The sequence below is a fragment of the Phocoena phocoena genome, chromosome 18 (genome assembly GCF_963924675.1).
Source record: "Phocoena phocoena chromosome 18, mPhoPho1.1, whole genome shotgun sequence".
NCBI classification, from domain to species: Eukaryota; Metazoa; Chordata; class Mammalia; order Artiodactyla; family Phocoenidae; genus Phocoena; species Phocoena phocoena.
The window spans coordinates 11,216,109-11,229,044 of NC_089236.1; the positions used below are offsets into that span (position 1 = coordinate 11,216,109).

Genomic DNA, 12,936 nt, shown 5'->3' on the forward strand with positions numbered 1-12,936 from the left:
ACACCTAAGGGCAGTTTCGGTACTTCCCTGGTGGTGCAGTGGTTAAGAATCTGTCTGCCAGGGCTTCCCTGGTGGCGCAGTGATAGAGAGTCCGCCTGCCCATGCAGGGGACACAGGTTCGTGACCCGGTCCGGGAAGATCCCACATGCCGCGGAGCGGCTGGGCCCGTGAGCCACAGCAGCTGAGCCTGCGCGTCCGGAGCCTGTGCTCCGCAGCGGGAGAGGCCACAACAGTGAGAGGGCCGCGTACCGCAAAAAAAAAAAAAAAAAAAAAAAGAATCTGTCTGCCAGTGCAGGGAAGATGGGTTTGATCCCTGGTCTGGGAGGATCCCACATGCCGTGGAGCAACTAAGCCTGCGAGCCACAACTACTGAGCCCACGTGCCACAACTACTGAAGCCTGCGTGCCTAGAGCCCATGCTTCGCAACAAGAGAAGCCACTGCAATGAGAAGCCCACACACCACAACAAAGACCCAACAAGCCAAGAATGAATGAATGAATAAATAAATAAACAAACAAACCTAAGGGCAGTTTTATAGAACTTACAGATGTTAATTTCGAAGAGATCATAGACATAATTTAGTTTGCCCTTCTTGTATTACAAAGAAGAACTATTAGTTATTAAAGTAATACAAATAGCTGCCATTTACTAAGTATCTACTTCATGCAGGAACTGCAAGTAAATAAGTGTGTATCTTATTTTCTTCTTCAACCTGACTTTATTAAGTTAAAAGCTATTATTCCCATTGTACTTAGATTAGATAAATTTTTCAAGGTCATCATTTAGAATTTGGTAACATATGAAAAACTTTATTATAATGACCTTTGTATAATGAGATTTGATAGGAATTTAACATTTTAAAGATGGTTTTCTTTTTATCTGTTTTAGTTAGTAATATTATATATGTTTTCATACGTATTTGTGATTCAGTTTTCACAAGTTGAAATTTATATTTATGCACAAAGAATCATCATGAGTATTCCAAAATAATTGTTCTTAAAGACACATATAGGTTAAATTTGTGAGGCTCACTATTCTATTATCAAAGCATTTATCCTTTTGAACTAATCATTTGACATGCTTTTTGCAATTAACTCTTTAGAATTTTATGTATTATGTGTAATTTAAAATATATCTTTAACTAGTTTAAATATTTCAATCAGGCATTTCATTATTGGTTACTGAAATACCAAAAAAGATATAAAAGTAACTTAATATTTTTAAGGAGATATTAGAGAAGTATAATAATTTATCTTGCATGATTGGTAGCTAACAATAAAAGTATAAAAGGGGAGCTTTATATAATAATTATTTACAAGCTGCTATAAGCAATTGTGGTAGGAACTACTTCTCCATGCTTATATATCAATTTTGAAATGCCAGATGATTTATAAAAGAAACAGGGTTCTGTTGGTGCTTGCCAAACAAAATGACAGGTGTATGTGGTTGATATATTTTAATCAAGTTGTGTTGTTACGCACATCCATTTAGCAGATTTTTGTTTCTTACAGGTTTTCTTTTGCTTATTCTAATATGTGAGTATATTTTATTAATAATACTAGGTTTTCCTCGTGAAGCTTTTTGTTTAAATCAGTTTCTTTCATTACAGAAACACCTGCTGCATTTCCAGACACGGTAAAGGAAAAAGAAACACCAGCCCCTGGTGAAGATATTCATCTAGAAAGTTCCATTCCTCATACTGATTCAGGAATCGGAGAGGAGCAAGTGGCTAGCATCCTGAACGGGGCAGAATTAGAGACTAGCACAGGCCCTGATGCCATGAGTGAACTGTTATCTACTTTGTCATCCGAAGTGAAAAAGTCACAGGAAAGCCTAACTGAGAACCCCAGTGAAATGTTGAAGCCTGCGCCATCTATATCTAGCATTAGTCAAACCAAAGGCATCAATGTCAAGGAAATATTGAAAAGTCTTGTGGCCGCCCCAGTTGAAATTGCAGAATGTGGCCCTGAACCTATCCCATACCCAGATCCAGCACTGAAGAGAGAAGCGCAAGCTATTCTTCCTATGCAGTTTCATTCCTTTGACAGGTAGGTACTGAACTTATTATTTACAGTGCTCTATGCATAGAAGGAAAATTAGAGTCTGTTAATTTAAAAATATTAGGAGGGTCTTGAAAACTTTGTATTTTTTACTGTAGATTCTTACTACAAAGACTATCAAAGTGACAGGCCAACTGGATTGATCTCATAGTCAGGCATTTTAATAATATGTTTCAAAAAAGGGGGTTTAATATGAAATGGCGATAGCACATTGAATTGGAAATAGGGAAACACAGATTCTGATTATAATCTATCATCAAGTGACTGCAGTATATTGGAGAAGTCATTTTATATATATATATGTTTTATATATTATATACATTTATATATACATATATGTGAGGAAACTGGAAAGTAATTGTTTTTTGTTTTAGGGAGAAAAGATCAAGTTAGGAAGTCAAATGTTTCTTAAATGTCAAAATAAATATATAGTCAAAATGTAATATATATTCCATAATGTTTTCTCTAAAATAGCCAAACTGCTTTGTCCCAATTAGAGACAGTAATTTTTTTAGAGTTTAGGGGTTGAGGTGTGGCAGTAAAGCCATTTTCAGTTAGAATGAATTATCTTTTTCATACATAAATATGATTTAAAATTTGCCTATAAGCATTTCAGCCAGCATCCTACAGATATTTCTTGAAAATTTATTGTGAAAATATGAATGGCATTAGTCATCATGTCAAATATAAAGAGATAGAATCAGGTTTGTTTTCTATGAACTTAAAGTAGTAAAAGGAGATAAAATGTTTGCAGATAGTTGTCTATAAGATAAAATGTGTTAAGTGTTAGAAGTTTTTTAAAAACTAAAAAAAGGAGGGGTATAAAAGGTAGGAAATTGTTTCTTTTTTTTAATAGTTTGGAGGTTCATTCATATAGTTCCTTGGATGTTCCTTATGCCAATTCATATTTGGTTTGTGTTCCCAGGATATATGTGTATGTGTGTTTATGAGTTTGTATAAGCATAAGCATGTAAGTATTTGTATATATCTGTAAATCTTTACCTATAAATAAATGGTATAATAATTTAACTTGGGGTCATAAGTTTTATGTTCCATTTAATTTTTAAGTTCTATACCTAAATTTTGTTAAAATATAAAACAGTAGATACAGAGAATCATTGTAATTTGCGTAAGAGAATCCAGTGAAATAAACATTAAATAAAATATTTCTGTTCTAATTTGGATTATCATTAGAACAGTTTTTTTCATTAAAAGTTAATGAAGCAGTCATCTGAGTGCCGATATTCTTAGCTACTCAAAATTTATTACACTTTTGAGGATATTGCTTTACAAAAAATAGAACTTTCCACTTGTTCCTGGTAGCATTTGTGCAAAATGCAATGAGAGTGGAATCATTCTTCTAAATTGCATAAGTAGAAATGAAATCGAGGAGCACAAAGCATATTTCAATTCTTTTTAGGAGAAGGGTCTCCAGTGTAGTTAATATATGCAGTAGCTCAAGTACTATCAAATGTAAATGATGAGGTGATATTGATGAAAGGAGGGGATTGAGGTCTCAGGGGGCGCTGATGACGGATTGAACAGAAGCAGCCTTGCACTGCACGTAACTCAAGTCTGTCGTCTTCAGTGCTCAAAGCCATAATGGGAGGTGGCAGTCTGAAATGAGTTGCCACGGCAAAGAGTATTATTTTTGAAATGCTTTCACACAAATCACTAGGCCCTGCATACAACTTAGTTTCATGCTTTAATGTCATCAGGAGGCACAAATTGGTGTGTCTAATTGTTTGCCACCTGCCAGGAAAATGAGCTGCCAGCCAGCCAGACGGGTTTGATTGTCTGTCAGCCATTCAATAGATTGAGAGTGACAACATCAAAAATTTAACTTCAAACTCTGGAGCTTTGAGCAGCTTTTCTGAGACATCATCCCCACAAGTGCTTCTGGACAACTGCATTTTTCAATTATATTTCCAATATATTGCTACCATTTGCCTTATCTGTCTTAAGGTAGCTATAATTACATTATGAAGTATATAAACATATTTCTGAAGCACTAAAATCTGAAATTCAAGTTATGACATGTCTTTTAACATCAGATTGAATTCCTTGAAAATAGGATCCAAGAAGACAGGCTTTAGAGGCAAATCTTGAATACTTACAGTTTCAAACATAGAATTAGCATGGGTCTTACTCTACCAGTAATGTATTTTTCATTTATATCTTTAGTTGAAAAATAGCTGTAAACTCAGCTGCTCATTTCTTTGTAACTAAATCATACATAATAATATTGTACAATCGCAGTGGAAATCACCTAGGATTTTCCTTTTGTTAGCCAATAGTTTATTTGTTCTATTGAAAATGTGCTAACAATGTATATTCTTTATACTTATTCTAGATTGTAAGTTTGGGAATAACTTCCTAAAACAACTGATGTCAATTGAGTTATGTTAACTTATGTTTTACATGTGGAGTTTCTCCTCACTTAGGATGGCACATTGATGAATTTCAGTGTTTTGAAGTTTGTAATATCGTTTTCATTCAGTAAATTGCAACATCAAATTTTAGAAACATTTAGACTTAACTAAAATAAACCTTTTTCTTTTAGTATTAAATCTTTCATCAGGTTGTATTATGAAATATTATATAAATTTTCTTATCTATATATATGGGAAATGCTGATTCTTTTTCTTTCATTTCCTCCAGTCATCATCTATGCAGATTTAAGTATATGTCTTTGATTACAATGAGTGGCCTTAACAAATGTATATTTATGCATTGTAAAGCACTGAAAATCCTAGACATCCGCTACTGTCATTCTATAGATGGAACACACTGTATGTGTAGAGGAAATATGATTACGAAACTACAAGAGTTTTTCTACTCTTTTGTTACTATGAAGCGAAGAGGAATATTTATCATGGTTTTATTTCTAAGAGAAGAGTTTAATAATCTCATAATAGAACTTATAAATCTAGTTGCAGAGTTCCCCAACAGTACTGTCTCTTGTGGTAGATTGCTGAGTAGATCTTTGGTTTATAAAATAGCCTAGCTGAGCTGTATTTTTTTCAGGCATCAGTAACTCTGTAACTTTTAGGTTGAGGGAATGTTTTTCTCTAAAACCACCAATTAAGCTTTACCATATCCTTTAAACTAAAATTTAACCCTGTATATCCAAATGCTTTTAATCTTTTGAGAATTTTGTATGTATCTGTGATTTAGCTCAGTCTTAATTCTCCAGGGATTCCTGAGACGCCCCCTTAGTTTGGACAAAAGACAATAAAAAAAGGCAGAGGACAATATGCTTCTCTATACATTTTAACTGTCGTTATATTTCAGAAAATTATCTTAAGTCTGGGATATCACAAAAAGCTAGTAATTGTGTTGCTTCTCTGGCTAGTATACTATGATCTTATGATTTATATTTCATCCTTTTTGATTTTACATACCTGCTTGTGTTTCAGTTACTGAGTTTGATATGTTTGGGCAAATCAGTTTGTATTTTTTCCCCTCAAACTTTTAATATCCTTGCTTCCAAGTATTTCATTCTCTGAAGAAGAAAATCTCTGAAATAAAAAAAATATTTTGTAAATATTATGGGACTAAAAAACAATATATATAGCCTTCATATTACTGAACCTAAACTATAAGCTTAGTCTAGGTATTCTCTCTCTAGTTTTTTAACATTAATGTTTTAAATATTAGTGCTAAGGATGACAATTTAGGATAAATAAAAAAGAAATGTTTAGTAGAGATGATGGAATCCTCCTACATTGATTTCTTTAAGCTTAGAATTAAGTCAGAATATGAAAACTTACAATTACTGCTGAGTACTTCAATTTCTGTTCTTACAGTTTTCTAATTTTTTTTAAAAAGTGTTTTGATTATATCACTTAAAGGATGAGCAAGTAAATGTAAGCTACATTGATTAAAACTCTGCCAGCCTTTACAATTGAAAGTTTCTATGATACCTAGCCACTGAAATCCCAGCTTGTATTATGCTCCAAGTACCCTGGGTATAGTATTTTAAGGCCAGTTGCCAGAAGATGCAGTTTTGACCCAGCATGGTTGTATCCTAATTTCCCCAATGTTGTTGCCTTTTTCTCTCCTGGCATTTCCACAGACAGTTAAGTGAGCTGAAAAAAGCATCTCTCTTTAAAGGGTGGACTAATGAAATACTCAGTTATTTTTCATACATCCTCTTTCTCTACAGGTATTCTAAATACTTTACAAGATAGCAATGAATAAATCATGAAAACATCATAAATAAACTTGTGATTTCTAATGAGCTGCAGTAAATTGTAATGTCAACTTAAAAGCAGAAGTAAAATTTTTTTCTTCATAGTTTCAATTTTTTCTTTCAAGATAGATGTTTAACAACAGTAAGCCTTGTTAGATGAAGAGTAATAATCTAGAAATTAGAAGAAATGGCTATCAGTAATGGGTCTCTGTAATTAGTTGTGTGACCCTTATCTGTTCTCTTTGGTTCTCTGGGACTCAGTTTCCCAACATATAGAATAATGCATTATTTCGAAAAAGTCCCATAAAGTTCCAAATTCCTAGAATAAATGAGATGATGGCCTTACAGTTTGTCTCAAAAAGTGGCAGATAGTTAAAACTTGGTTTTAACTTGGTTAAAAGACCTGAAATCCAGAAAAGATTTGACATGCCCAGTCTCAAAGCTATCACCTGTTTCCAGGTGTTGCCCCAACAAATGCATCTTCCACATTTATGTCAGAGATGTTTTTCTTAAATGCAATACTGATGAAGATTTTGAAACAATTTCTTACTACGCAGTAAAGGATGAACTTCTTAGTTTGGAATATAAAGTCCTCATCTTTCACCAGCCTTAAGGATCTATTTGCAGTCCTTCAGTCTTAGGATTTTTCATATCTCTTTGCCTCATGAAGTTTCTAATATTGAACTTTCCTCTTCTTGGCTGATTCCCATTGGTCCTTTTCGATTCAGCTTACTCTTCCCTGATAAACCTCATCCTTTATGTTTCTGAAAGTTCTTGTGCATAACTCTAATCAGAGTTGTTATTGAAATACATTGCAGTTGATTTATTTGTCTCTTGTATTTTCTTCAAGTATCTCTGACACGGGTTATGTCTTACTTGTCTTGGTATCCCCTAACTTGTCAGTGTAGTTGTATTCCCTTAACCTGTCAGTGCTCAGTAAGTGTTACAGAAAAGAGGGAGCAAGTGGAAAGAAGAAAGGAATTATTATAGGATCCATGAGTGAGATATAAAACTCACTTGTCTTAATAAGTCACTATTTAAAAGCCATTTCTTACTTTCAGCTTTACACTTAGGACAGTTCTTGAGGTGTACAGATCAAATAGTATCCTTTTTACAAAACTCACATAACTAGTTAATGGAGATCCCCAAGACTGTCTTTGGACCACTTCTTCCATCTATTTGCATTGACTTCTTTGGTGATTTCATCCATGTTCCTGGCATTAAATAACATATAGTCTGATTACTACCAATTTTATGTCTCAGCCCAAACCTGTCTCCTAAACTGAAGACTCATCTGTCTGATTGCTTATTCAACATTACTACTTGGATGATTAATAACAGTTATAAAAAAACAAAAACAAACAAAAAAAGAACTGTTCCAACCATAGCAGTTCCATAATGGCAGTTCTGCCCTTCCAGTTGCTTAAGGCAAAAATCTTTACGTAATCTTTGACTTTTCTCTCATACTCACATCCAGTCTTCTGCAAGTCGTGTTTGTTCTGCCTTCTTAATATAGTCAAAATTTGACCCATTTTTCACCAGTTTCACTTTGCAATTCTGATCCAAACTACTCGCATTTCTTACTTAGATTATTGTAGTATTCTCCTAACCAGTCTCCCCGCCATTTGCCTTTTCCCCCTTGTCTATCCTTAACATAGCAGCCAGCGTGATCCTGTTATAACCTAATGTTATGTTGCTCCCCTATTCCTAAGCTTTTAATGGCTGCTGATCCCACTCTGAGGAAAAGACAGCATCTTTACAGTGGACTATAAGGACCTATGATCTGAGGCCCTGTTACTTCTTTCATCTCATCTCTTATATCTCTGCATATCACTCAATCTTCTCAAGTCACACTAGCCTTCTTCCTGTTTGCTATCCCATGACACTCTTCCTTAGATACCCTCCTGGCTTGTTCATTCACCCTTCAGTGTTTCCTCAAATACCACCTTTTGAATATGTCTTCTCTTTGCCACCCTTCCAATAATACTCGTTATTCCTGTCCATGCTTATTTTCCTCACAACACTTACCAGTTGGTGTACTATATTTAATCATTTATGTTATTGTATTTTCTGTCTCTCCCTATTGAAATGTAAATTCCATGAGGGCAGAGATTTTGTCTGTTCTATACATTGCTATATCTCAGAACTCAGAACAGTCCCTCACACGTCAGAGTTAAATGAGTGAGCAAATCTTAAGATCACACGCCAAATCTATGGCTTTGAGATAGGATGAATTCAATGATGGAAAATTTTACACTTACATGTATTTTGTAATACACTCAATGTATTACAAAACATATAATTAATCACTCAGTGAAACATTTTGTTGAAGTGAATTAGATAGAATAGTTTTCTGGCTTGTGCTACTTTGATGATAACCTTTACAGCCTTGGCACATGTATAGATTATATGTAGTATAAAGGAATTTTCCACTTCTTTATAGTTTTCAGTCTTAAAGTTGTGGGACAGAAGTGTGAAATTGTATGGGAAAATATGGAAAGAATATTCATAAGATAGAATAATGCACTTTTTAAAATGTGTGTAGTGTAGAGTATTCTAGATATCCATCAGTATGACTGGCAGATCTAGTAGAAGAATGGAGTATGCTAATAGTCTAGATTGGTGGCTCAACTTTTGTGGCTATATTTTTGGAATCCAGATAAAAATTGTATGCTCACCATAGAAAAATGTATATACTCTAAAAATTTGTGTGTTTTTATGCACCCTAATGGGGCACCCACAATGGGTACATAGACTCCTAGGTAAGCCTTTTGATGTAGGGGGGGATAAGTAACCAAGTGGAAAATGTTGACTAAGATTTTGTAAAAGCTGAAAATTTTTACTTTCATATATAAGTAGTTGCAAATACATAATAACATTCCAGAAAATAACTAATATGTTATCAACACATACTGGCAAGTATAAACATTCAAATAATTTGTAAAATATATTGCTTAGGAGAGAGAATGGTCTGAGGTGTTAGGGAATGGGTAGTGTTGGTGAATAAATGATATTAAGGACCAAAATGGACAGTCCTCTGATTCTAGATAAACAATTTCGGCATAATAATCAAAGGGGAAATAGTAGTTCTAACAAATGCATAAAATTATGGATTGAAAAAGAATTGGAGAAATCAGTCAAACCAGCTTCCCACCTCTCTCACCACCACTCTTGTGACATGGTCATCCTAGCCCTTTGAACACATCAGTGTTTGGAAACTGGTGCTCATAAAAATTACTAGAGAGTCCTTTCCCATGTTGGCCCTAATCTGGTATTTGGAGATACGTGGAAATTTCATCTTGTTTCCTTGTCAAATACCTTCAGATTTTTAAAAATTGGTGTAATTTTTTCTCACGTCTTTACTATAATTTTCTAGACTCTCAGTCTTTCCTGACATGACTTGTGTTCTCGATCTACTGTGATCCTAACTGTTCTTTTATGGACATGATGCTTTTTGTCATTATTCTTGAAATATGGTGCCTAATACTATACATAGGACTTTATGAGGTCTGACGGTCACAAAGTATATCAGGATTATTGCTTCTTTGACTCTGGATACTGTTGCTGAGGTAGACCCAGATCGCATCAGCACTTTTGGGAGCCATAGCAATACTAAGGATAGCTAAAATGTTTGGACCACTTATAATGTTCCAGGTAAAGTGCTGCATTTTATATGCAGTATATCCTTTTATCTTTGTAACAGTCTTATGAAGTACAAACTATTATGTCTTATTTTAAAGGTAAGGAGGATGGAGCTTAGAGAGATTTATTTGCTTGCTACCTTAGACATATATACACTACCAAAGTAAAATAGATAGAGGTAGAATTCTAACTCAGGTCTGTTTGACATTAAAAACTGGGCTTCTAGACACTGTACTCTATTTATATCCCATGTTGTACTAACTACCAGACTGCTGAGTTTGCTATCAGTGAAGTGTCTGGAGGCTTTCATGTCAATTGCTATTAAATCAGCTGTTTTTGGAAGTTTTTTAGTAGAAAGTCATTTAATGTCGTTTGCATTTATTTACAAGCCATCATTACAGGTTGTTGAGATGAAATTTTTTTTCCCTCATTCATATAACTAATTTTTCATAATACATATCTCATACCCTCAGTACTTGACAAGATGCCTGTAGTAGCCTGTTACAGAGAGCTTTTGTACAAAGTTGGTAATGATCGGTTAATCAGGAAGCTTTGGTAATATTTTTTCCTACCATCTACAAATTTGTCTCACAGCACTGTCAATCAGCCTGTGTTTCTGTATTTTATCCATAAGAATTTTAATGAGAGATTTAGGAAAAAATATTGTAGTTTTACTAATGACTTCTTTTCAAATCAAGAATTGATCATTTTCTTTTCTTTCTAGATAGGCAATGAAATAGTTTAGAAGTTTAGGGAAGACTTTTGATGATAAATCCAAAATATTAGTTTGGTTTCTTTTCTGTTGATCTTTATGTAGATCATTGTAACTAAATACCTTATCTTGGAAGCAGAGAATTATTTCACTTTAGAAAATGGTAACAGTTATTAACATTTATAAGGCATTTCATAATTGACAAAGTTCTTTTAAATACAGTCTCATTTAATTTCTCCAGGCATACGTGAAGTGGCATTTGTCTTGCCATTTTTACTGAAAAACTGAAATTTAATATCACATAGCTTGAGAGTGATTTAGTTCTCAAGCCTTAATCTTCTAACTCCATATCCTGTATTCTCCATAATGTCACACCACCTCTCAGTGAAATAAATGAAGGTGTTCGATGAGGAATGATCAATGAAGGGATTGAAAGCATAGTATGTGCTTTTGGAAATTTAATAAGATAGTTGAAAGTTCAAGGTTGAGTCTGATGAATTTGACACTATCCATTAAGGAAAAAAAAAAGTATCCAGAAAGAGATAATGAAGATTTTTGTCACGAGTAAAATTATTTAAGATTATAATTACTTTGGTCACAAAAAAGTTTTAAATATCCCTAAAATTGAAAATAATAATTCTTATAAATTTAGATTTTTTACATTGACAAAGTCATTTTTCTTTGAAAATCATTGGTATTAAGGAAGTTTAAGCCATAGACTTATTTGACAATGAGCCATTGATATAGTTTCCTTTAAATAGAACTTTTTAATGAGAAAATTATAAAATATAAATACATTTAAAAGACCTAGTTTAGATTGGATATTTTTTACTCTCAGTCATTAGTTTTCAAGCATTATATTTGAACTTAAAATATCTCATACATCTACTTTCTAGATAAATAAGTTCAATGAGTAATGCTTGAAAGTATTTATTAAATGGAGTTGGAGGGCTGTAAACTTTGAGAAAAATGAAGCTTCACTGAAAGGAAGTAAAGATATTTATTATGTTAAAGAAATAGTTTATCTTTTAAATTGACTACTATTCACATCCATTTATTATTTAGGGTTAACACAGATGTTAAGTTCAGAAATTTTTTTTTATGAAATTCATTTAAATATGCTAACGAAACATGAGGAAATTTTCAACTTCTAAGTTCACAAACTTTAGAAGCTAAATAGATCTTTTACCAAATGTCTGTTGTATCCTCTCAGTTCTCTTTCATTATAATACCATTCCTACTATGAAAAATAACTCAATTTTGTTCAGGAAAATAAAGTTTAATTTTATTATGCCATTTGTTGTTATTCCATATTTCTTGGCTTAATATTTAGCTTTACTATGAGGAAGCTTCAGAATTTGGCTTTCAAACGTTTTTATGACTATTTTCCACATTTAGAATATGATAGAGATAGGATGAACATTATATGTATGTATATTTTCACACACAAAAAATCCCTATATGCATATGAAAAATCTAACTTGAGCACGCATTTTTCCAGTTTTCCCAGATTCATGATTATAGACCACATGTCATCTTAAAAAAGATTTGCAAATTCTAGATTCTACATAAATGTTTGCCAAATGAATTATAATAGTTAACACACTTCACAATATATCCTTAATGTCTATATCCTTTTCACCAATTAAGTTGGGATCAGGAATTAAAAAAAAAAAAAAGGGAAAAAGAAAGAAAAGAAAATTTGCTGTTGATTACATGTATCTGCCATAGCAGGATTAGAATTCATCTTAGACCTTGTGTTATTTTTCATCATTTCTTGGCAGGAGTGTCGTGGTCCCTGTTAAGAAGCCCCCTCCAGGTAGTTTAGCTGTAACCACTGTAGGAGCCGCTGCTGCTGGAAGTGGGCTGCCAACAGGCAGTACCTCTAATATATTTGCTGCTACTGGAGCTACACCAAAAAGTATGATTAATACAACAGGTATTGTCTTTATCTATTTTTGTGATACCTCATCTTTTTCTTTCTGTTTTCTGTATCTTCATTTCTTCTGCTTATTTGATCTTAAAAATTAAAATACCCTGATCATTTAAGATTACCTTAACCTTTAAGAAGGTTATTCTTCATGTCATCTTTCAGAATTTATGGTTATAGGGTGTACTTTTTAGTTTGAGAACACTGTGGGTTTTGTTTTGAGTCTTCTCAAAACATGATGCCATTTACTTTCAGAGTGAACTCAGTTTGCTGAAAGATATTTGGGGAGCAAAACCAAAAGATAATTTGAACACTGACATTTGATACATAAAAATTAGTAAATTGTACCAAGAATATCAAGGTATATTAAATATATTAGTGACAGAAAATAGATTTA

General features: G+C 33.2%; 1 protein-coding gene across 4 annotated transcripts in view; it reads left to right on the forward strand.

Annotated features, from left to right (window-relative positions):
• Positions 1-12,936, forward strand: part of NBEA (neurobeachin) — a 618,385-nt gene that overhangs the window by 230,016 nt on the left and 375,433 nt on the right. For all 4 annotated transcript variants that reach the window (XM_065896024.1, XM_065896027.1, XM_065896028.1 and 1 more), the window contains 2 exons: positions 1,610-2,048; positions 12,394-12,548. In XM_065896024.1, coding sequence (XP_065752096.1) covers positions 1,610-2,048; positions 12,394-12,548 — 594 coding nt within the window. The remainder of the gene's footprint in view (positions 1-1,609; positions 2,049-12,393; positions 12,549-12,936) is intronic.